The sequence below is a fragment of the Ailuropoda melanoleuca genome, chromosome 1 (assembly GCF_002007445.2).
Source record: "Ailuropoda melanoleuca isolate Jingjing chromosome 1, ASM200744v2, whole genome shotgun sequence".
Lineage (NCBI taxonomy): Eukaryota > Metazoa > Chordata > Mammalia > Carnivora > Ursidae > Ailuropoda > Ailuropoda melanoleuca.
The window spans coordinates 124,716,255-124,741,482 of NC_048218.1; the positions used below are offsets into that span (position 1 = coordinate 124,716,255).

Here is a 25,228-nt window from a genome sequence, read left to right on the forward strand (position 1 = left end):
GGCTTAAGGTTGGGAGTGAGTCACTCAGGGGAAGAAACTGTCTGAAGCCCAGCTCACTCACCTGTCTGGCGGTGGGTAGGCAGCTGTCAGTGGGGACCTCCTCCGCTGGAACGACTGGTCAGATCACCTATGTGTGACCTCTCCACGTGGCTGTCTGGTTCCCTCACCTTTCAGAGAACAAGAAGAGGAAGCCTGTGTGTCTTCCACCCCCCAGGAACTTCACATTTTTCACAGCCAGGACTCTGAGCAAGCCTGTCTCTCAAGGCCTGTCAGGAGTTTAGGAGCCCAGCACACAGGCTCACGCTCCCATACCAACTACCCTTCCACGGGTCGAGGGAGAGGCAAAAAGTGAGCCCCTCTGAGAGGGCCGTGAGGCATCCGGGCAGCGGCGGAAGGCATCCGAAGAGCGGAGAGCGGCGAGCAGTGTGAGGCCAGAAAATGAGTTTTTTAACTTTCAGTATAACAGCTGTGTTGAGATATAATCCTCATACCTATTATATAACATTTTTGTCTTTTCAAATTATTTTTTAACTTTTTATCATTTTACTTTTTAATTTTTTAAGTCATACACATATATTAGCTTTTTACTGGAAAGTTTTTAATTTAATTTTTTAATTTTGAAAGTAGTAAGAAAGTTTGAGAAAATGTTTGAATAAAGAAGGAAGAAATCATCCTTAAAACATTTTCTCTTTTCTATGTGTTTTATGTTTTATAGCTGCATGATTTTCATCATATACTTTAGTAGGGTCTTTTTTAGTTTTCAGTTAATGTGGTGTCAAATAATTTTATCTAATTTATTGTAGATAGAATTGGAATGATGCCTTATTTTACTGGCTGTATAATTACACACCAAATGAGTGAATGTGCCAGGAAGGAAGGAAGAGGGAAGATAACTGCAACATAAAATGCCAGTGTCGCCGACTACTGTAAAATCAGAGCAACCACTGTAGCAAAACCAAACAGCCTGTGCTGTGGAAGTGATTTTGTGCTAGTTCTGGACCTCGCCTCCAGGGGGCATAGCCGCTTTTGTTCTGCTCTGGGAAAGCCACTGTCTGTGTAAGCCGTCCAACTACCTTGAGACCACCATGCTGTGAGGAAGCCCCACCTAACCATGTGGCGATGATAGTTGCAGAGGCACTGAGGCACCGGGCACTGGAGTGAAGCCTTCTGGTACTGTCCAGACTAGCCTCCTTGTTAGCCAGGTGCAGCAGAGTCAGTAATTCCAGGTGACAGCACAGGGAGCATTTGAACCCTGCCAAAATTACCCACAGAATTGTGAGACCTAACAAATCATTTTCAACCACTAAGTTTTGGGTTGGTTTTTTTCTGCAGCAATAGGTAATTGGTAGACCTGCCAAACTGATTTTCAAGTATAGAGATAGCCATCCACAAACAAGAATGCAGGGAAGATGGTTCCAATGAATCTTTCCTTGGGAATCTGATAGTGTACTTGAGAATGATTAGAGAAACACTAAAGTAAGACTGGTGATGACCATTAGAGCTGAGATTAAATGAAGGATATAAAGGAGAGTATAATATGTAACGGCTGTATGTTTTGACAACACTCAACTATAAAAAAAAATGTAGGGAGATCATGTGCAAATAACTTTTAAAAAGTATCTTTGGCTCTCATATTTGTGTTTTTGTAGTGTGGGTTTTGTATTGAGATAATGTTTTCTGTGTGTTGTGCAGCAAAGCAAATGGATAATTTTAAATTATTCCAATTCTGTTATTTCTTGTGTCTCTGAGAGCCAGAGTCTCTGTGGAAGAAATAACGTATAGATGTAAGTTTGAAGAATAAGTAAACACCCTGTACTTCTGATTTTTAATTGGAAATATCAGTATGAACTCATGAGGTATTTTATCTTGATATATACATCACATATGTATAAATTTTTGTACATATGTATATGTATAATAATCTGAGAACGTTTTATGTATATTATGGAATAAAGAAAATGAATATGTGATAATTTGATTCTGACATTTCCCAGCTACGTCTGCTGTGAAGTCACAGAAATGAGCAAACCTAGTTCCCAGAATGTGTTCTTGAAATGCTGCTGACTTCTAAAAGAAACCACTTTACATCAAAAACTAGGGATGTACTGTATGGTGACTAACGTAATATAATAAAAAAATATTATTAAAAAAAAAACCCAAAAGAAACCAGGGCTTCTTTGATTAATCTTTGATTCCAGGTGTGGGGCATGAAATAAATAAAATGATCCTGGAATTTTTTTATACTGCGTATCAAGGAAGCTATTAGCTACTACTAACTAGAGTTAAGACAAAAGGATTGAGGAACCAACTTGAAGATCCACTGGGGTGAGCAACAATCTTAGTTTTAGCACTGGAAGTCCTGGGTTCTGGGAAACCTCAGGCATTTGGTACAATTGATCACCCTCAGAGGTTCCCACTGGCCACAAAGGGACAAGGTGAGCATCTGCAAGGATAAGAGCTCCAGTGGTTTGGCATCCTTTATAATGTTTAAATCTCTTGAGTTCATACTGACAGCCCAAACAAAACAAAACCCACTAATTGTTCATCTTTAGTAGATATCAGGAAAGCAGTCTCTAATTTTGAAATCTGATGAAGCAAGGGAAAGAATCAAGTATTTATTTTTACTTTTCTGTATGAACAGTACCACCGGGTAAACAAATAGTAGGTGAGGTAAAGTTTATTTTTACAGAGAAATTTTATATGCTAGCAAATAAAGACAAAATGATAGAATTGGAATAATCTCTATATTTTAATGGATTTTGACATTGAGTATCAGTGACTGCTAATGACACAGAAATAGAGAAAGTCACACATGTGCTGCACATGCACCACTACCTAAGGAAAATACCCAAAATATTAAGCCCAAGTCTGACAAAGCTGCGTACATCCAACTGCCAACATATAGCAAACATGCAAGACAGAGGAATGTGTTCAACTGCCCTGTGGGGAATGCACTCCTTGAATCCCAGTCTGTGGGAAACTATAGGACAGATGGTTGAATATACTTAGCAGATTGCAAAGAAAAAGTAAGAAACGGTGAGGGAACCTATATGGATTAAAAAAAAAAAAGGTGAGTTTCAACTATAGCAGTTAGCTATATAGATTTCAGTAATAAAACCATAAATAAAAGTAAGGAAGTGATTACCACAAAAACCAGAGTAGTGTTTCTTGGTTGGGATGGGAGAGCTAGAGGGGAATGGATGGAGGGCATCATGACTGGCATAGGGTACATACATGGAGGGCTTCTGTAGTCGCTGACATGGTTTTGTCTTCTGATCTGCATGGTGGTTCCAAGTTCAGTTAGCTGTAATTTCTGTGTGTGGTTTTCCGTGTTTGTAATATCTGTATCTATTTCAAAGACTTTTTTAGAGCAGTTTTAGGTTCATAGCGAAAGTAAGAGGATGATGGAGGTGTCTCCTATATCCCCTGTCCCCACGCATGCATGGCCTCCCCCCAATCACCGTCTCCCTCTAACCCCCCAGAACAGAACATGTGTTAGAATTGATGAACTTACATTGACACATCATTGTCTCCCAAAGTCGATAGTTTACATCAGGGTTCACTCTTGGTGTATATTCAGTGGTTTGGGACAAATGTATGGTGACATATGTCCATCATTATAGTGTTATACAGAGTATTTTCAGTGCCCTAAAAATCCTCTGTACTCCACCAACTTGGCAGCCACTGATCTTTTTCCTTTCTCCATAGTTTTGCCTTTTCCAGAATGTTAGATAGTTGGAATCATACAATATACAGCTTTTTCAGATTAACTTCTTTCACTTAGTAACATGCATTTAAGATTCCTCTATGCCTTTTCCTGGCGTGATATTTCTTTTTAGTGCCGAATAATGTTTGTATTATATTTGGTTATAAAAGTCTGAAATAAAAAGTAAGGAAGGGAAATTGACCAGAGTGGAGGCCACTGTATTAGCAAATGATGGTAAGTGATGCCTTATAGATTATCTAAGACTTCCTGAGTGAGGATTTTATTAAATGCTATTGTGAGAGGATTCAGCATAATCTGTCAGTAGAGAGCCACTGAAGTTTATTAAAAAGGGGGGCTGGAGTGCTGAAAACTGTGTTTCTAAGAAGATAACTCTAGCAGGATGGATTTCAGGAAGAGATTGGAAAGCTAGCTGGTACACCACGTTCTGAAGGTGAAGGTGGCAAAGATTTGGATTAGGTGATGCTTGTAGGACCAGAGATAATGTAACTGTTGTGTTATGTAACAGAAGAATAGTCAATAAGACTTGATGACAGATTAAGCATGGTTAAAAATAAAAGCATTAGAAATAAGCTCAAAGATTTCATGTTTGAGGGCATATCCTTTATTGGGTCGGTACTGGGGAATTGTAGAAGGACAATTCTAGGTGATTAGACTAAAGTAAGATCTGGTATTTCTCCTCACGACGTATTTAGAATCCTGGAGGACTGATCACTAGGGATTCTGCATTCCAAATGGTTCATTTAAAAACGCTATTCTGACAAGCAAGAAACTGATAACAGTGGTTGTTTTTGATAAGTGCATATTTGTGACATAGAGATATGAGGGTGACTTTTTTCTTTTGAATTTTGAATTATGTGCTTATATTATTCAGAAAATAAATAAAATTTAATTAAAAGACAAAGATGCCCAAGTCTTCCAATTTTCAGGGACAAATTCTTAGTTGACATTCTTTTATCATTGTAAGTGCTTTAGACTATAGTTACTCAGAAAAGCATTCAGGTAAGCATGTTTAGTAATTGGTCTCTTTTGCCTTACATATGTTTGTAAACATTGTATTTTTGAACAAATTTTATGTTTGTGTGTCTCTGTATGTTGTGTTGGGTGCATGTGTGGTTTTGGGTCCAGGTGCGTGTGTGTGTGTTTTTCATTCAGAAAAAAAAATGTTTAAAGCTGGAGTTTCAGCTCTCTTCCTAGTGCTTTTAATTCTTACTGCCTCCAGTTATGATTTTCCTCCTTGGGTGCGAGATGCTCTTCTCAACCAGCTTCAGGGCCATAAAGATGGTGGTAATGCAGCAACATAGACTGTCTTTCTTCATTATCACTACTGATGCTAAAGGTCACTACATATCTATTATTCTATCAGTCTCCCTTCTTCTGTCTCTCCCTTAGGCAATTGCTGTGGATCCAGCTATATATAAAGTGTCCTGAATACATGACACTTCATTTTGTATGTTAGTCTTTTGGCTAGGTAAAGATGCGGTATTAGATCTGGTGATGAAAAGAGAATAGGAGGTGAGATATATATCAATTAGGGGTTTTTTTGTTTTAATAACTGTTTCATAATTTGTTATTAGTGATAAAAGAACCATTAGGAAAATTCAAGTAGGGGATACTTATTCCTTATGGTCTAGTGAAATTGGGAGAAGTTGTAAATCTGTTCTCCTACGGACCTAGAAAAGAGAAAGAAGGATTGGAAACACTAAGATGTAGTAGCTAAGCAGCACCAGCACAGGGGCTGTCAACCTTGGTTGCACATTGGCCTGGCTGAGGATATTTAAAAAAAATACATATGTTGAAGCTTAGTTCCCACTTCTAGAGATTCTGATTTAATTGGTCAGGGCTATGGCATGGGCTGGGAACATCTGGAACCTATGCATTTGAATTTAATATGAAGACTGAAAACCACTGACCTTGAGAAGAAAACTGGTCTAGGACTAAGGAAAGGAGTTCCCAGGTTTCACAGCACCTAGATCCCTAAATCTCTTCTTTTGGGATAAATTGGAGTTTACTATAAAGTGATGCTTTCCAAGCTTTGTGATTTTTTTAGGCTTCTGATGGGAAGAAAACACAAAAAAGACATGAATGAGTCTTTAGCATCTGAAAAGAATGGACAGATTCACATCATAATAGTAATAAAACTTCATGGATTGATTACAGTTACTCAACATTGTGATATTTGCACAGGTTGCCTGTGATTTGCTTCGGAGAATAATTCGCATCTTGTATCTCACTAAGAGACTCCAGGGACAACTGCAAGGGGGAAGTAGAGAGATAACAAAAGCTGCTCAGAGTCTTAATGAACTTGGTAAGTCCTCTTTTGATTAAAAAGTTAGTAGAGTTTTATAGATTGTTCAGTCACTTGATTTGTTGGCTTTTGTTATTACCAGTAACAAATATTATTGAACAAATGTATTTAATAATTAGCCATATACAGCATTGTCACACTTTTCAAAATGGGTAAAATTAGTTGATTTCTCTATGAGAAATGCGGTTTATTTTTAAAATTCTCATATGGTAAAATTGGCCCCTTTTTTTTGGAGTATACATGCCTATGAATTTTAACACATGTATAGATTCATGTAATCGCCAGCACAGTCATGATATAGAGTAAGTTTCATCACCCCAAAAATTCCCTCCTGCTATCCCTTTACAGTCTCACCTCCCCCCTAACTTTGGCAACCATTGATTGGTTCTCCATCAGTTTAGTTTTGTTTTTTGGAGAATGTCACATAAATGGGATTATAAAGTATGTGACTTTTTGAGGCTGCTTTTTGTATTCAGCATAATGCCTTTGAGATTTATCCAAGTTTTTATATATACCATTGTTACTTGGTGTTTGGTGGAATATCATTGTGTGGTTGTACCACAGTTTATTGATTCAGGAATTGAAGGAAATTTATGTTGTTTCTAGTTTTTGGTGATTATGAATAGAGCTACTGTAAACATTTGTGTACAGGTTTTCATCTGAACTTAATTTTCATTTCTGTAGGAGAAATTTTTTTTTTTTAGGTGACAAATCCTATGTTGATATTATGCCTAGAAAATTTATTGAATTATTTCTTTACATGCTCATTCATCTCTCAAGCATTTAGAACAGACTCTTGATGTTCAAGGGTTTAACATTCATGGTTTTGACTGTTAACAAGCTGCAACGTCCATGATGATATAGTTCATATTTCAGGCATAATTTTGAATAGCTACTGAGTGTATGTAGAACTAACACCTGCATTTTAATGAGTCTTTGTGGTTTTCTGCTTTTCTTTGGGTACTCAGTAATTTTTCTGAAGTGGATGTGTTTAGTGATTTTGTACCTTTGTAGTTTCAGAGGTCTTTGATGATATCCAATTCAAGTATCAAGAGTCTACTTACTGTTGGTGGTGTGCTTTGAAAATAGTATCAGAAAGATATGCATTACATGTTATTTTTGAATTTTTCTATCTTTGATATTTCAATTACACAGGTTGTAATGCTTGTTCCATATTTTTTACTAAAGAAATATAGCCTGTCATAAATGATACTTCTATATCAGTTTTTAATGCTCAAATACATTGCTTAGGCACATCATTGGGAATATGTCTAACGTGTGATTTAGTATGCTTGGAATATATTGCATAAAAAGTTCGTATTTATTTGCATATTTACTTAAATTTAAAAAATGTAAGCTTTTGGGGGCGCCTGGGTGGCACCGCGGTTAAGCGTCTGCCTTCGGCTCAGGGCGTGATCCCGGCGTTATGGGATCGAGCCCCACATCAGGCTCCTCCGCCATGAGCCTGCTTCTTCCTCTCCCACTCCCCCTGCCTTGTGTTCCCTCTCTCGCTGGCTGTCTCTATCTCTGTCAAATAAATAAATAAATCTTTAAAAAAAAAAAAAAATGTAAGCTTTTAAGTTCTAGTTAGCATACAGTGTTACATTTGTTTCAGGTGTATTATATGATAATAAAGCACTTTCATACATCTCCGGGTGCTCATCACAGCAAGCACACTCCTTAATCCCCATTACCTACTTAACCCATCCTCCACCCACCTCTCCTCTGATGATCATTGTTTGTTCTCTATAGTTACAAGTCTGTTAAAAAGTTAATTTTTAATCAGTGAGTAACGCTTGAATGTTTTTTTCACAGTATGTGCTAAATGTAGGAGTGTAAAAATTTTAGTATCGGCTTTTATTTTTTGCTTTATCACATTTAATTTCTTTGCTCCAGAAATAATATGTAGGATAATAGAATCATTAAAAACAGGCACAAATTATTCTGAGGTTAATTATGTATATTTGTCATCACTGACACTGTTCCATAATTAAAAAATTGCTAGATTTTGAATATGATTATTATTTTTTCTAGAAAAAACAGATGCTGTAATGCAAATGGTGATAACCTCTTTTTTAAAAAACAGACACAAGTATCAATCATAATGTTCTCAGTTGGTTCAATGTAGAATATAAACTCATTATTCTTCCAATTAGGCATTGGCTTTATCCAAGGTTTTATAAATATTAAATGATGAACAGTTGTTGAGAAAATATAGTTCATGGTGGAATTATCTCAAAATGGATTATATTAACTTAAATTTTTAAAGCTTTGCAGATTATGTACCATTCAAAATTTGCAAAGACATCATCTCTTCATCATTCACCACTGTGATTCAGTCTTAGCCAACCCTGGAGAGAGGAAGATAAAGTTGCTACTTTTGGAATTAATATTTTAATAAAAGTAATAACTTGGGAATCACTATTAGAATTACACATATAAACAAAATGATATTTTATGATTGGAACATCTCTGAAATTATCAGTGTCTGTATCAGTATGGGTCTGATTCTCATTAGAAAGAATAAAATGATGAAGAGTAGCAGTGTTTACATAGGTCCTTGAAATTAACTTAAAATAATCTGTTAAACTTGAAAGGTCTTAAGGTTGAATTCTAAAGACCAGATGAAATACATTGTCATCTAGAAATTAAGTATATTTTGAGGGACTGGAGGGAATGTAGAGTGGCTGCTTGCTAATGGCTACAGATTTCTCTTTGGGGTGATGAAAATGTTTTGCAATTAAATAGTGGTGATTGATGCTCAACCTCATCAATATACAGAAAAGCTGATGAATTGTTCACTTAAAATGTTGAATTTTATGGTATGTGAATTATATACCAATATAAAAAGTATATTCTGGTACCTGGTGACAATTATTTTATAATGGTACCTTTTCTTTTTTTAAATTGAGGTCTAAATGGCATACAATAAACTGCACATATTGAAAATGTGTAGTTTGGTAAGTTTTGACATGAAATATCACCAGTATCAAGGTAATGAACATAACTATCACTCCCAAAAGTTTCCTCATGCCACTTGGCAAGCCTTCCTCAGGCATTTACTGATCTTCTTTCTGTCACTGTAGATTTAGTTGGCACTTGAGAGAATTTTTTATAAATGAAATAATACAGTTTGTATGTGTTTTTGTGGCTTCTTCTAGTCAGTTAATTTTGAGATTTATTCATGTTGTTGTGTATATCAGTAGCTCATTCCTTTCTATATCTGAGTCGTGTTCCATCTGTTAGATCTCCCACAGTTGTTTTATCCATTAGCCTGTTGGTGGATATTTGAGTTGTTTCTAGTTTTCGGCCATAACAAATCAAGCTGCTATGAACATCCATGTACAAGTGTTTGTATGGACATATGCTTTCATTTCTCTTTGATATATACATAGGAGTGGAATGGCTAGATCATATCATAGATGTATGTTTAAATTTTTAAGAAATTACCAAGGTGTTTTTCAAAGTAGTTGTAAAATTTTACATTCCTACCAGTAGTGTTTGAAAATTCTACTTCCTCCACATGCCAACACTTGTAATAGTCAGTCTTGTTAAATTTTAGCCATTCTAATAGTTGTATAATGGTACTCTGTTTTGAGTTTACAAAAAATTTGAACTAATAAAGGAGTTTAGCAAGATTTAAAGGTACAAGATTAATATACAAAAATTAGTTTTGTTTCCATATATTCTACTGTTAACAAGCAATTGGAAATTGAAATTCAAAAATACCATTTATAGTAGCGTAAAAAATATGAAATACTTAGGTTGAATTTGACAAAAGATTTGTAAGATGTATAGACTGAGAACTAGAAAACATTGTGAATGGTGCAAGAAGACATAAATTAATAAATAAACCTTGTCTGTGAAATGGAAGACTTAATATTGTTTGTTAAGATGTCCATTCTCCTTATATTGATCTATATGAATTCAATATGGTTATAATTTGAATCCCAGCAGGATTTTACTTAGAAATTGACACACCGATTTGAAAATTCATATGGAAATGCAAAGGATCTAGATAGGTAAAGCTTTTAAAAAAGAATAAAATTGGAAGATTAACCCTACTTGTTTTTTTTTTTTTTTTTTTTTTTTTTTAAAATTTTTTTTTTATTCGACAGAGATGGAGACAGCCAGCGAGAGAGGGAACACAAGCAGGGGGAGTGGGAGAGGAAGAGGCAGGCTCATAGCAGAGGAGCCTGACGCGGGGCCCGATCCCATAACGCCGGGATCACGCCAACCCTACTTGTTTTGAAGACTTACTACAAAAACTTATAGTAAACAAGACAAAAAGATAGACAAACAGATCAATGGAACAGAATAGTGAGTCTAGAAATAGACCCACACTTATATGAACAACTGTTTTTTGACAAATTTAGCAGGGAAAAGGTAGTCTTCAACAGATGATACTGGCACAATTGGATAGCCAAATGAGAAACAGTGAACTTGCGGTCATACCTCACTTCATAAAAAAAAAAAAAAACCTAAGAAAATGGATCATAGCCCTAAATATAATACCTAAATTATAGAAAATCTAGAATGAAATACAAGAGAACATTTCTGTGACTTGGAATTAGAAAATGATTTCATAGATCTATCACTCCAAGCACAATTCACACACAGAAGAATTGATAAATTAGATTTTATCAAAATTTAAAACTTCCGTTCTTTAGGGGCGCCTGGGTGGCACAGCGGTTAAGCGTCTGCCTTCGGCTCAGGGCATGATCCCGGCGTTATGGGATCGAGCCCCCCATCAGGCTCCTCTGTTATGAGCCTGCTTCTTCCTCTCCCACTCCCCCTGCTTGTGTTCCCTCTCTCGCTGGCTGTCTCTATCTCTGTCAAATGAATAAATAAATAAATCTTTAAAAAAAAACCCAAAAACTTCCGTTCTTTGAATAATACTATTAGAAGAATGAAAAGCAACGCATCAATAGTAAGAAAATACATGCAAAGTATATAGTTGCTAAAGGACTAGTCCAGAATATATAGAACACTCTACAACCTTGGTAAGAACGCAAACAATGCAATTAAAAAAATAGGCAAAAGATTTGTAGACACTTCATCAAAGAAGACACATGGATGGCAGCTATGCATATAAGGTGCTCAACATCATTAGCCATTAGTGAAATACAAATTAAAATTGTACTAGCGTACTAGTATACTGCCAGAGAATAAGCAGAATTAGCATAGGCATACTTGTAATTTTTCATGCAGACTATTATGTAATGATTTTTAAAACTACTTAGTGTAAGTTTCAGGATTAAATTGTATCATTGATTTAAGGCTTTTCTTTAAGAAGAGTCCCAAGACTAGATGAAAATTTAGATGGGCCTTACTACAAATTGATAACATTTTTTGAACCATCAGCAAGATAATGTACTTAAAAATCTATTTTTGGTGCTCTTACCAACTACCTTTTAAAATTGTTGTTAGCCCATCAAATCGGGGTCTTTATGTGATTCATAAGCTTTATATTTTTTCAGAATTTTTTGAGCAGCTTGGTAAGCTGTCATTGTGAACCAGAGGAATGGACCTTCTTACAAAATAAATTAGTGTCTGAAATTACTTAGGATTAGAACTATTGAAAAGGTTTTTGTAATATCAGTATATCTAGGTCAGGTTGAATAACAGGTTTCCTTATTCCATGTAATGCATTTATACTTTTTCTGCATTGAATTGAAGCTATAGACACCTTGACCTATCCATCATACACTCATTGGTGAGGAATCTAGTGTACTCTTTGGTTTAGTGTTATCAAATGTTAAAATTCTGCTGGATACATTGGATTAGAATATTTAAATGTAGAGAGAACATGGAAGACATAAATCTGTACTATTTTGATTTTGGGTAGATGAATTTTTTCTTGTGTACTACTTGCCTTGGAGTTGTTGGGAAATTCAGTTTGAACCTAGTTCCTCTCTACTTAGCATTTCATTTAGATTCCTTCCATTTTATTTCTCCTTATTTGTATTAGACTTACTTTTGAAAGTTTTTTTTAAAACAATGAATCTTTAATTATCTTAAAGTTTACTAGAGGTTTTTGAGAGTCATGACTACCAAGAGCCAATATTTACCTTGTGAAGTTACTATAATTCAGGGTTTATATCTCTCTTACTTTTTCTGGCTTATAAACTTTATTTTGCCAACAGTGAGAATTAATAATTGTGTATGGATATTTTATTGCCTGACTTGTAAAGAAGGCATTAATTTGACTTATAAAAATGCATAATGAAAAATACATAGTAAGAATGAGCAACAAATCAGAGACCAGCAATACGAGTGAAAAAGGGATGATGCAGAGGGGATCGCAGCCCAGCTTTTTGTGAGTCCTGAGTTGAGGTAGAGATGATTCATGATTCCTCCTCCTCCTCCCATTGATAGGCATTCTTTTCACAGCTTTTGGGGAGAAATGGGATAGGGATTCATATATAGGTAGGGGTGATTGGAGCTCTCACAAACTGTAATGACAACTCATCCTTCTGAAATTTCCTTGATTCTGCAAATCCATATTAATGCTTCATCTTTCTCTTTATATTAACCAAGTTCACAAGATACTGTTTTATAATCCAGAACACTGTTCATTAATTTGCCATGAGATACCTGCTGTTCATTGAGCTGAACACATTTAATTTTCTCTCTGGATAGATTAAATGGAAAAACAAATTTGTAATCAGAGACTTGGTAGAATTTGAGTTAGATCAAGGGAAGCTGGTTGTATGATTCAGATATTTGGTGCAAACTGTGGTAAGCCTGATGGTTATTACATCTTCACATTAATAATGTGCCTACTTTTATCTGGAGTTCTGAATATGTCTTGGGTCATGGGGAGTCCTCTCTTTGGTCACTGCCAATCTCTTGACTCTTAAATCTTTATTTCTTCTTTTATGCTTCATGTTGTTGACTGTCCCTACTTAGTTTATACATTATTTTATCTAAGTAGGACACAATAAAATTGATTAGGTTTCTGCTTCCAATTAAAATGATATCCCAGTGCTGAGTACAGTTATATTCCACATATGAATTTGGGAGATTGAGTGTTACCTAAATTTTAGTTGTTCATTTGGTCTCTTGAATTTTAGAATGATTTTCTGCTAATCCCACTTGCTGAAATACACTTGTTAGTATTTAGATACTTCAGATTTATAGGTTAATTTGACAAGCTTTGTTTCTTTTTATGGTATTGATGCTTTCTAAACAGAAATATAATGTCTTCTCCTTCATTAGAATGTATTTTTATATTTTCAAAGATTTTTAGTTTTAAAATAAATATTGTGTTTTATGATAACTTTATTTCTAGGTAGTTTAAAAATTTTTAGTACCTTAATTAATTTTTACTTATCCTACAAGTAGGGATTGGAGGAGAAAAAATTTTCCATAAAAAAGTAAGCAGACCATACTTTCATGTGGATACTCCCTAGGCTTTTTATGAAAATCATGATTTATAATTCATTTAGTTTACTTAGCAAACAGGTTTCAGTACACATAAGCCCTGTAGCTTGGTGGGAACCTGGTATAATATGAGTAAACGTAGTTTTTGTGTTTGGGAAGTTTTAAGGTATGTCCTTATCTGAAATGAAGCATAAACTGATGATGATGACAGTGATGTTATTATTGTTATTATTATTATTATTCTCATCATCCATGGGAGAAACCAGTCTCCTTTCTTTCCAGCTTTCTCATCTTGGTTCATCTGCACTTTCCATGAAATGATAAGAAAAAAGCTTCAGTCAGTTTCTCACCATAAGATTTAGATAAATTCATTCTTTCATTCAGCCAATATTTATTGAATGCCTGCTACATGTGCCATGCGCTATTCTTAATATTGCAGCTACATCAGTGAACAAAACATAAAAGGAGTTCCTCTCCCTTTTGTAAGAGCTTATATTCTAGTGGGTTCTAAGATCACATGCCTGGTAGATCTGTAAAAATCTGATGGCAGAGCCTGAACTCCTATCCACCAGTGCTGTACTCTTTTCCTTAAACTCTATAGCATCATTCAATTACTTTAAGGCATTGCTACCATTAGTAGATCTCCCGGGGCCTTTTAAAAAAAAAAAAAAGTAAAAAAAATGATGTTTAAGATATACCATGCTTATATAATGTATTTCATGTTGTGATTATTGGTTGACTGTTGTTAGTAACTTCTGTATTAAAGCTTTATTGAGTTAACATTTAAAGATTATTTTTTAAAAAGTATAACCAAGCATAAGTTATAATTAAGCAGTTGGATATAATAGAAATTAATATTTATTGCTTATGTCCTATTTTCTGAGTTTTATAATTTTGTTGCTAAGCTGTGATACATTAGTACCATGTATCATGAGAAAATATTCTGTAAACCAAATTTATCAGAGAAGTATTTTGGAAAATATATAATGTAGAAGGAAAGAATTATCTATATGTTTGTTTCATCCACTACTGTTCTTTTTGTAACTGATATTTTCTCACTCTAGTAAAACAGTACGTATAGGTAGACATTTCTGATTTATGCACAGGTGAGAAAACTATGATTTATATAATCTTTTTTTGTTTTAAAGATTTTATTTATTTATTTGACAGAGATAGAGACAGCCAGTGAGAGAGGGAACACAAGCAGGGGGAGTGGGAGAGGAAGAAGCAGGCTCATAGCAGAGGAGCCTGATGTGGGGCTCGATCCCATAACGCCGGGATCACGCCCTGAGCCGAAGGCAGACGCTTAACCGCTTTGCCACCCAGGCGCCCCTGATTTATATAATCTTTGCCACATAGTAGGTGACTGTTAATTTACTGAACTGATTAATGTTTTTTGAGATGTCTGCAAGATGGTGTAGTTGGTGAAAATTTCAGAAAGTTTTATTATTTCAAGCTTATTAAAATTTTCTTCTGATAGGTAAATTTGTAAATATGCTAAATAGCTATTTCCAGTATTAAATTAGGCCCGAGGTGATTTCTTAAATGCATTTAATACACGCATAGGGTTTTTCTTGTGACAGCTTCATCATGGGGAGTTCAATATGCATTTTTTAACCTATATTGTAATCACCTGTGATGATAAACATTTTCAGTATGTATGTTTGCTTTAGATGGTCTCTACATTACTTACACATGTGACTGGATTCAGTTACCACCAGGTGGGGGTGATGCTGTGCTCAAATCCAAATGTTCAGAATAATGGACTTATGCTTAGGTGTGGGTTTGCCTGTTGTAGAGATAAGCATATTAAAATTATACACTACCCCTTTTTTTAACTAATGGAATTTAATGTTACTAAAGTTTATAGCTATCAGATGATAACCAACATAGCATTTATGATCCTATTTTATTGGTTTTATCTTTTATCATATAGTATCAAAAAAGCAGGATAACATCCAGACGAAACAAGCAGCTTACTTTTTGTTTTGTTTTTTAAAGATTTTATTTATTTATTTGAGAGAGGGAGAAATAGAGCGAGAGTGTGGGGGGAAACAGCAGAGGGAAAGGGAGAGGCAGACTCCCTCTGAGCAGGGAGCCCGGTGAGGTACTTGATCCCAGAACCCTGGTTTCATGACCTGAGCCGAAGGCAGACACTTTTACTGACTGAGCCACCCAGGCGCCTGCAGCTTGCTTTTTGTGAACTTCAGAATATTTTCATACATTTCAAAGTTACAGTAGCATTTCTAGGTGTATGTTTTATTCCATATGGTCATTTAATGCTTATGGAAGCTTTGTATTACACCTTACTATTTGTCATCTGCTGGAACATTTAGGAGTATTTGGAATTATTTATTTAGTGTAAGGTTCTTCAGACTAGTAATGTATCCAGTTTTTTGATTTCTTGGTTCTCAGGGTTTTGTTTTCTGTTTTTTTTCCATTTGGATGCTTAACCCAGTAGTTCTCAACCTCTTTTCTGTACTAGTATTAATAAAGTTAAGTTTTAACAATTAAAATATATTTTAAATGGATATGAACAGTGCCTCAGAAATACAGGCTTATTATTTTATTGACTTTTTTTTACTGGATTATTTTATTTACTGTTCTTAAAAATGGTGTTAGCCTACTTCTTAGTGAATTGCTTTTGGATCTCTTAAGTCTGATATTTTGTGGGAAGCTTAGGTGGGATGTTCTACTTTTCATTGCCATTATATTCATTACTTTATGTATAAAAAAGCCTAGAACTACATGAAACATTTTTATCAGTTTTTGGTTTGGTAGATTAAATTTAGCTATAGGCTAAAAGTGTTTGATGTAAATTTATGATTGTAGGTGTATTTATGGAGCTTAGCATTTTATTTTTTATTGTATTTTTTCAAAGATTTTATTTATTTGGGAGAGAGTGAGTGAGCACTAGTGGAGAGGGGCTGAAGGAGAGGGTGAACCAGACTCCCCGCTGAGCAGGGAGCCAGATGCTTAATAGACTCAGCCACCCAGGCACCCCCAGAGTTTAACATTTTAATACCATGTAAACAACAGGGTTGGAAGGCAGGAATGATATTCTGAGAGATGTGTTCAGTAAAACAGGGTGCAGTTTTATTCATTGGTTTTAATTTATATGTTACAGACTTGAAATCTGTGGCAGTGATTCAGAAATATACTTTTCTACCATATCTAAATGGAAGATAATGCTGGTAATATAATTTTATCATCACAACTAGGAATATGTTCAGTGGTCAGTGGCGGTGATCTATATTATTTACATATTAACACTAATATTAATATATTAATATGTTAAAATAATTCCACTTTGGGGAAAAAAATCTTGATATCATTCTGTCTGGCAAACCATTCTCTAAAATCTAATTAGTTAATACCATATAATTCAAAATGGCCAAGTTTGTTAGCTAGGCATATATCTTAAGGCTGATTTGTTTCTGGTGGGTACATTAAAAAGGCATGATTCTCAGAATGAGATGGTACATGGAAATTAATAAAGATTTTTCTGTAGCATTTACAGGGATTAGTGACATCTACTTTGAAAAATCTCCATATCTAAATTATATGGTCTGAGTCTCTGGAGATTCAGTTTCTTAACTTCTCAAGTTTATCCAGAGCTGCTGCTTGAGGAAAAATCTGAATTTGTCAGCAACTATTCCTGAACACCTCCTTCATCTGTTTTAGGAAAGAGCGATTGGATAGGATCTTTATTTTTCAGAACAGGATGCCAACTCTTACAGTTTAATTTGGTTTCCAAAACATATGGATCTGTACTCTGTCTGTGTAATATACATTATTGATTGTCTTCCCAAATCCTTTCTCCCCTTCTTCTTCCTTTCTGGCAGAGTTCAAGATTTGTTGAATTTTCATCTTAGTAACCCTGGGCTGAGGGAAGTGGCTCCGCCCTTACTGCAGGGCTTAGATGATGATTGGTCTTGGTAGTTTCTTTCTTTCCTGTAATTGTTTAGACATGTGATCTCATCTGAGCTAAGGAGATTTGAGGGAAGTGAGCTGGGAAGTTCCAAACTTTTTGGAAAGGCTTTCTTTGCACATCGATGCAGATGAAAAGGAGGAACTAGAGGTAGTGACTAGATATTATCCCTATTTCTGTCTAAACTTTGAAGTTGAGACCTACTGCTTGACTATTTGCAACAAATAAACAGAAACCAGATCTCATTACCATTTCAGTCAGTTCTCTTATTTTCTTGATTTCACACATCTTTTAAAAAGTTTTCTGAATATTAATACTAATACTTTATATTGGTATGGTCTTTATAACCTGTATGTTCACACATATAATCTTTTCAGAGTATCTCTTTTCTTCCATTTCTCTTCTTCTCTCATTATTTCTTTCTTCATGTCTCCCCCCCACCCTTTTTCCATTTTTCCTCATCTTTCCAGTCTCTCCCACTCACTTCTTCCTCTTCCTCGCCCCCTCCCTTTTTCTTAAGTACATTTCTCTTGTGCTTTAAGCATTGTCCCTTACTTCCCAAGTGGAGCTGGACTAATGATGGATTTGAATTGAAGACCTGGGAGAAGAATGTGGGCACCAGAGTTAGATTGAAATTAGGTGGATGTTCCTTATTTGAGAAATATCAAGAAACAGATTTGAATTCGTTTGTAAAAAATCTACTTTTTTCAGATATGACTTATATGCAGTAATGCACCCATTTGAACTGTACACTATGATGGGATGTGATTATGTGTATACATTGGTATAATCACCACCACAGTCAAGATACAGAACATTTTCATCACCCCAAAAAGTTGTTTGGTGCCTCGTTAAGTCAGTCTTCCCACTTGCAACATAAATTTTGTGTTACTAGAGATTTCCTTTTGCCTTTTCTTGAATTTCATATACTTGGAATCATACAATATGTACTCCTTTGATGAGTAGTATTCCCCTGCACATATATGCCACAGTGTGTTCTCCATTCGGCTTTTGATGCATATTTGGGTGGTTTTCATTTTTTGACTATTGTAAATAAAACTCTTCTGAACGTTTATTTTCAGTGCTTGTGGGTAAATACCTTGAGTGGAATTCCTGAGTTATCTGTGTTATGATTAACTTCTTAAGATTTGTTACACTGTTTTCCAAACTGGTTGTACATTGTACGTTTTCACCAGCAGTATATGAGAGTCCCATTTGCTTTATATACTTCAGAGCATGGCATTGTGAATCGTTTTAATTTTAGGCAGTCTAATAGATGTGTAGTGGTATCTCTTTGTGATTTTAATTTGCATTCACATGATTATGTGATTTTTGAGCCTATTTTTGTGTTAATTTCCCATTTTGTTTGCCTTATTTTTGAAGTGTCTGTCTAGATCTCTTGCCGTTGTTTTAGAGTGGGTGTCTGTCTTAATGAGTTGTAAGAGGTCTTTATATATTCTGGATACAAGTCTTCTGTCAGATATGTATATTTGTGTATTTTCTTCCAATGTATGGTTTGCCTTTAATATTCCTGGTAGTGGTATTTGAGCAGAAGATTTTACTTTTGATGAAGCCCAGTATATCTTTTGTTTTGTAGTTTGTGCTTTTGGAGCCCAATCTAAGATAGTCTTTTCTTATCCTATGAGTGCAAAGGATTTTGCCTACATTTCTTCTAGAAGTTTTATAGTAGTTTTAGTTTCTGTACTAAGGTCCATTATCCATGTCAAGATAATTTTTATATAATGTGAGGGAAAGGTTGAAGCTTATCTTTTCTCCTAAAGCTATCCAGCTGATCCAGTACCTTTTGTTGAAAAGACTTTGTTGTCTCAATAAAATTACCTTAGGACTTTTGTAGAAAGTCCGTTGACTTTTTATATATGTAGGTGTTTTTTGGATTCTATTATGTTCCATTCATCTCTGTGTCTATCTTTATGCCACATTATCTTTATATTTTTATCACTGTGGCCATTTTTGATTATGTTCCATTCATCTCTGTGTCTATCTTTATGCCACATTATCTTTATATTTTTATCACTGTGGCCATTTTTGATTTTGTCTTTAAAGCGTATTTCATGTAAAAGAATATGTTGGCTCTTTTTTTTTTAATTCATTCTCATAATTTCAGTCTCCTTTTGTTTGGAGTGTCTGTTCATTTATATTTTTATTAAAAGTTTGCCATTTTGCTCTTGTATTCTATTTCTGTCATCTTTTTTCTTTTGTTCCTGTCTTTCTTTCATGCATTCTTTTTGTCCTTTTTTAAAAGCCATTCTCAAGTGTACAGTTTAGTGTTGTTAAGTACATTCACAATGTTGTATCACCCTCACTATTTTCAGAATCTTTTCATCATCCCAAACAGAAACTCTACAGTTCTTAAGCAATAACTCCCCATTTTCCTTTTCCCCTACTCCTTGGTAACCTATGTTCTACTTTCTGTCTCTCTGAATTTATGTGTTGTAGATAGTTCATATAAATGGAACCATACAATATTTGTCCTTTTGTGTCTGGCTTACTTCATTTAGTGTAATGTTTTCAAGGTTCATCTATGTTCTAGTGTATATCAGAACTTCATCTCATTTTTATGTCTGAATAATGCTGCATTGCATGTATATGCCATATTTTGTTTATTCGTCTGTTGATGGTTACTTGGGTTGTTTCCACCTTTGGCTGTTGTAAATAATGCTGCTATGGGGGCACTTGGGTAGTATAGTCAGTTAAGCCTCTGCCTCTTGGTTTCAGCTCAGGTCTGATCTCAGGGTCCTGAGATTGAGCCCTGTGTTGGGCTCCATGCTCAGCAGAGTCTGCTTAAGTTTCTCTCTCCCTTTCCCTCTGCCCCTCCCCATCTGTGTGTGTGCGCACTCTCTCTCTCTCTCATTATTTATTAATTATAAATAAATCTTAAAAAAATGCTGCTATGAACGTTGGTATACCAGTATCTGTTTGAGTCCCTGTTTCTAGTTCTTTTGGATATATATGTAGGTGTGGAATTGCTGGGTCATGTGCTAATTCTGTGTTTAACATTTTGAGAATCTGCCAAACTATATCCCATAGTGGCTGCCCATTTTACATTTCCACCAACAATATACTAGGGTTCCAATTTCTTCACATCCTCATCAGTACCTTTTATTTCCTTTCTTCCTTCCTTCCTTCCAATAATTGTCACACTAATGAGTGTGAAGTAGTGTCTCATGGTTTTGATTTGCATTTCTCTGATGACTAATGATGTTGAACATGTTTTTATGTGCTTATTGACCATTTATATATCTTTTTTGGACAAATGTCTTTTCAAGTCCTTTGCCCAATTTTTAAGTTGGTTGGTTTTTTTGTCGTTCTTGAGTTATAAATATATTCTGGATGCTAGTGTTTTATTAGATACATGATTAACAGATATTTTGTCCTGTTCTCTGAGCCATCCTTCCACTCTGTTGTTAGTATCATTTGATGCAGAAGTTTCGTTTTGATGAAGTCCAACTTCTTTTTTTTTCCATTTGTTCCCTGTGCTTTTGGTGTAATACTTAACAAACCATTGCTACAGTGTGATTTCACTTACATGTGGAATCTAAAAAATAAAACCAACGAACAACAATGACAAAAAAGAAACAGACTCATATATAGAGAACAAACTAGTGGTTGCCAGGAGGGAGGAAGGTGAAGGGGTTGGTTGAAATATGTGAAAGGGATTAAAAGGTACAAAATTCCAGTTATAAAATAATTCAAAAGGATGAAAAGTACAGCATAGGGAATATAGTCAACAATATTATAGTAACTACATTTGTTATGATGAGCATTTTGGAATGTATGTGATTGTTGAATCACTATGTGAAACTAATGTAATGTTATATGTCAACTATACTTCAATTAAAAAAAAAAAGAACCATTGCCAAATCTAAGACTTGATTCCCCCCTAAAACTTCTAAGAGTTTTATGGTTTAAGCTCTATTCTATTTCTGTAAAAAGGTACTGTTGGGATTTTGATGGGGATGGCGTTAGATCTTCAGATTACTTTGGGTAGTGCTGTTATCTTAAAATACTCAGTTTTCCAATTTATGAAGACAGTCTTTCCATTTATTTAGGTCTTTAATTCTTTTGGAAGTCTTTTGTAGTTTTCTGTATATAAGGCTTTTAACCTCCTTAAATTTGTTCCTAAGATATTTTATTCATTTTGATAACAATATAAATGGAATTATTTTCTGATTTTCTTTTTGAATTGTTCATTGCTAATATATAGAAATATAACTGCTTTTTGTGTGTTGATTTTGTATCCTGCAACTTGGCTGAACTCATTTTTTAGCTGTGTGTGTGTCATCTTTAGGATTTTCTGTATATCAAGATCTTGTCATCTGTAAACAGAATATTACAACTCCTTTTCCAATTTGAATTCCTTTTATTTCTTTTTCTTGTCTAATTGCACAAGCCAGAACTTCATGTACAATTTTGACTGGAAGTGGGGAAAGCAGGCATCCTTTTTTCCTGATCTTAGGGGAAAATGTTCAGTTTTTCATCATTGAGTGTGATGTTGACTATAGGTTTTTCTTGTGGAGCCTTTAATATGCAGAGGAAGTTCTTTCCTCTTTCTATTTTATTAAGTGTTTTTATCACGAAAGAATGTTGAATTTTGTCAGATCCTTTCCCTGCAAACTGAGATGATCATGTGATTTTTTTCCTCCTTCATTATGTTAATATAATGTATTCACGGATTTTGGTATGTTAAACTATTTTTGCATTACAAAGATAAATTCCACTTGGTAATGGTATGTAATCCTTTTAATGTGCTGCTGAATTCAGTTTGCTAGTTTATATATATTTTTTAAAGATTTTATTTATTTATTTGACCAGAGATAGAGACAGCCAGCGAGAGAGGGAACACAAGCGGGGGAGTGGGAGAGGAAGAAGCAGGCTCATAGCGGAGGAGCCTGATGTGGGGCTTGATCCCATAACTCTGGGATCACACCCTGAGCCGAAGGCAGACGCTTAACCGCTGTGCCACCCAGGTGCCCCCAGTTTGCTAGTATATTGTTGAGGATTTTGCATCCATATTTATAAGGGATGTTGGCCTGTAGTGTTATTGTACTGTCTTTGGCTTTGGTATGAGGGTAATGCTAACGTATAGAATGAGTTAGGCAATGTTCCCTCCTCTTCAGTTTTTTGGAAAAGTTTGAGAAGTTTTGGTAATCTTTAATTCACCACTGAAGCCATTTCATCCTGGGCTTTTCTTTGCTGTAATTTCCCACTTTCTTTTGTGTTAATCAAATACTTGTCTGTGGACCTTTTAGCTACATGTTTGCATCATTTTTGTAGGAGTTCCACTAGGGATTACAACAGCATCTTTAATTTAGCACAGTGTACTTAGTGTTTGTGTTAAATTATTTCAGGTGAAATAGTAGCTACTTTGAAGTCGTTGTTTACTAAATCTCATATATGAGCTCACTGATGGAGTCTATGTCTATTGACTGCCTTCTTTTCTCCCATGAGCATGGGTCACACACTCTTATTTCTTTGCATGTGAAGTAATTTTTTTATTGAAAAGTGGACATTGTAGGTAATACGTTTTAGTCATTCTAGATTTTGTTATGTTCTCTGAGGATTGCTTTTGTGTTGTCCTTTTAGCTGGCAGAAAACTTGTCTGGTCACAAGCAACAGACCGTTTCCCCCGTACTGTGTTGCCTTTGTCTCTGCTTAGTTTTTTCAGCTTATAGCTCTTGCATTTGTTTGCTGGTACCTGATGAATCTCCTCTGCACCTTGTAGTTAGCTGTCACCTAGAAGTTTGGTAAAGTTGATACTAAGAATATAGGCCTTACCTCTCTGCATTTTTTGTTTTCTTTCTAAGTTTCCTCCCTAAAATTACAGCTGCTCCCTCCCTAAAATTACAGCTGCTCCCTCAGCGATAAGCTCTGTCCTCTGACACATCAACTTAATAAGGCCCCAGCTTCTTGCTTGAACTGTGTATTGTTTGGGAAATGCCCTCAGTCTAAAAAGCACAGTAAAACTTACCTATTTTACCAGTCTTTTAAGGGCAAACTCCCCTCTGACTTTTGCTTTGCTTTACTCAGCGTCTCCTTGGATCTTGCCTCTGCATGTATATTTCAGTGGTAAGCCAGGGATTTGAGTCTTGCTCCTTCTCTGACTCTGTTGCTTTTAGAGTTTCTTCCCTAAATTTGCGCTAATCTGTCTGCCTCTGCAACCTCTAGACTGTAAGACTGTATTTTTCTGCTGCAAGAGCTGTGGATATCGGAATTAAGGGTGTTGGTGGGAGTAGTTCTGGTGAGTGCCCTGAAGCAAAAAAAAAAAAAAAAAAAACAAACCCAGACTTGCAATTCTTACCCATTGCAGTTTCTGCATTTCAAATGTAAACCTGTAGTCAATTCCTGCCTTCGGTCACTTTCCAGGGCCCTCAAATAGTGTGTTTTGAAAAATGGTTTATCTAGGTTTAAAAAATTATCTTCAGGAAACTATGCCTGACCAACTTATTTTGCCATTAATGGAAGCTGGACTAAATTAATTTATATTTATTTGCCTCTTTCTCATATGCACTCAAAGCCCATAAAATTGAACAAGCATTTTAAATTTGAATCACTCTGAAAAAAAAATGTGTAGGTTGAGAATTCATACATAGTTTTTAGTTTTTAAATATTATTAGAGGTAATGATAAATGCTGGACTTAAGTATGTATACGAAATCTCAGTATTCCAAAGAATGAATGGATACAAGAATGTTTAAGAGAGTCTAAGTAACATACAAACTTAGAACAATAAATTTGTCTTGTCATTCTATCATTATTTTGCCTTTTGGAGTATGATTAAAAGTTATCACTTTGTTTTGAAAAGATGACATGTATTGTGGAAAGTTTTACTTAAAGACTGAAGTCAGTTTTGTGGGCTCATTCTCACTAACAATTTGTTTTCTAAGGTAAGTACTTAGAAGAGCATATAGAAATTATTCTTTCTCTTAAACTAGCTTAAAGTAGCAATGCCATTTTTAAAAGAAGATTTCGTTTATTTTGGAGAGAGAGAGAATGGGGGGGGACAGAAGGAGAGGGAGAGAATCTCAAGCTCGATCTCATGACCCTGAGATCATGACCTGAGCTGAAATCAAGAGTTGGATGCTCCAGCCAAGGAAACAGTCAAAAAAACTAAGAGGCAGCCCACGGAATGGGAGGATATATTTGCAGAGGACACTACAGATAAAGGACTGGTATCCAAGATCTACAAAGAACTTCTCAAACTCAATACATGAGAAACAAATAAACAAATCATAAAATGAGCATAAGATATGAACAGACACTTTTCCAATGAAGACATACAAATGGCTAACAGACACATGAAAAAATGTTCAAAATCATTAGCCATCAGGGAAATTCAAATCAAAACCACACTGAGATACCACCTTACGCCAGTTAGAATGGCAAAGATAGACAAGGCAAGAAACAACAATTGTTGGAGAGGATGTGGAGAAAGGGGATCCCTCCTACATTGTTGGTGGGAATGCAAGTTGGTACAGCCACTCTGGAAAACAGTGTGGAGGTCCCTTAAAAAGTTAAAAATTGAACTACCCTATGACCCAGCCATTGCACTACTGGGTGTTTACCCCAAAGATACAGACGTAGTAAAGAGAAGGGCCATATGCACCCCAATGTTCATAGCTGCATTGTCCACAATAGCCAAATCATGGAAGGAGCCGAGATGCCCTTCAACAGATGACTGGATTAAGAAGCTGTGGTCCATATATACAATGGAATATTACTCAGCTATCAGAAAGAACGAATTCTCAACATTTGCTGCAACATGGACGGCACTGGAGGAGATAATGCTAAGTGAAATAAGTCAAGCAGAGAAAGACAATTATCATATGATTTCTCTCATCTATGGAACATAAGAACTAGGA

General features: G+C 35.3%; 1 protein-coding gene across 1 annotated transcript in view; it reads left to right on the forward strand.

Moving 5' to 3' along the window:
- COG5 (component of oligomeric golgi complex 5) overlaps window positions 1-25,228 on the forward strand; it is a 285,065-nt gene that overhangs the window by 39,827 nt on the left and 220,010 nt on the right. Inside the window, exon 6 of the mRNA XM_034666445.1 lies at window positions 5,912-6,032. Coding sequence (XP_034522336.1) covers window positions 5,912-6,032 — 121 coding nt within the window. The remainder of the gene's footprint in view (window positions 1-5,911; window positions 6,033-25,228) is intronic.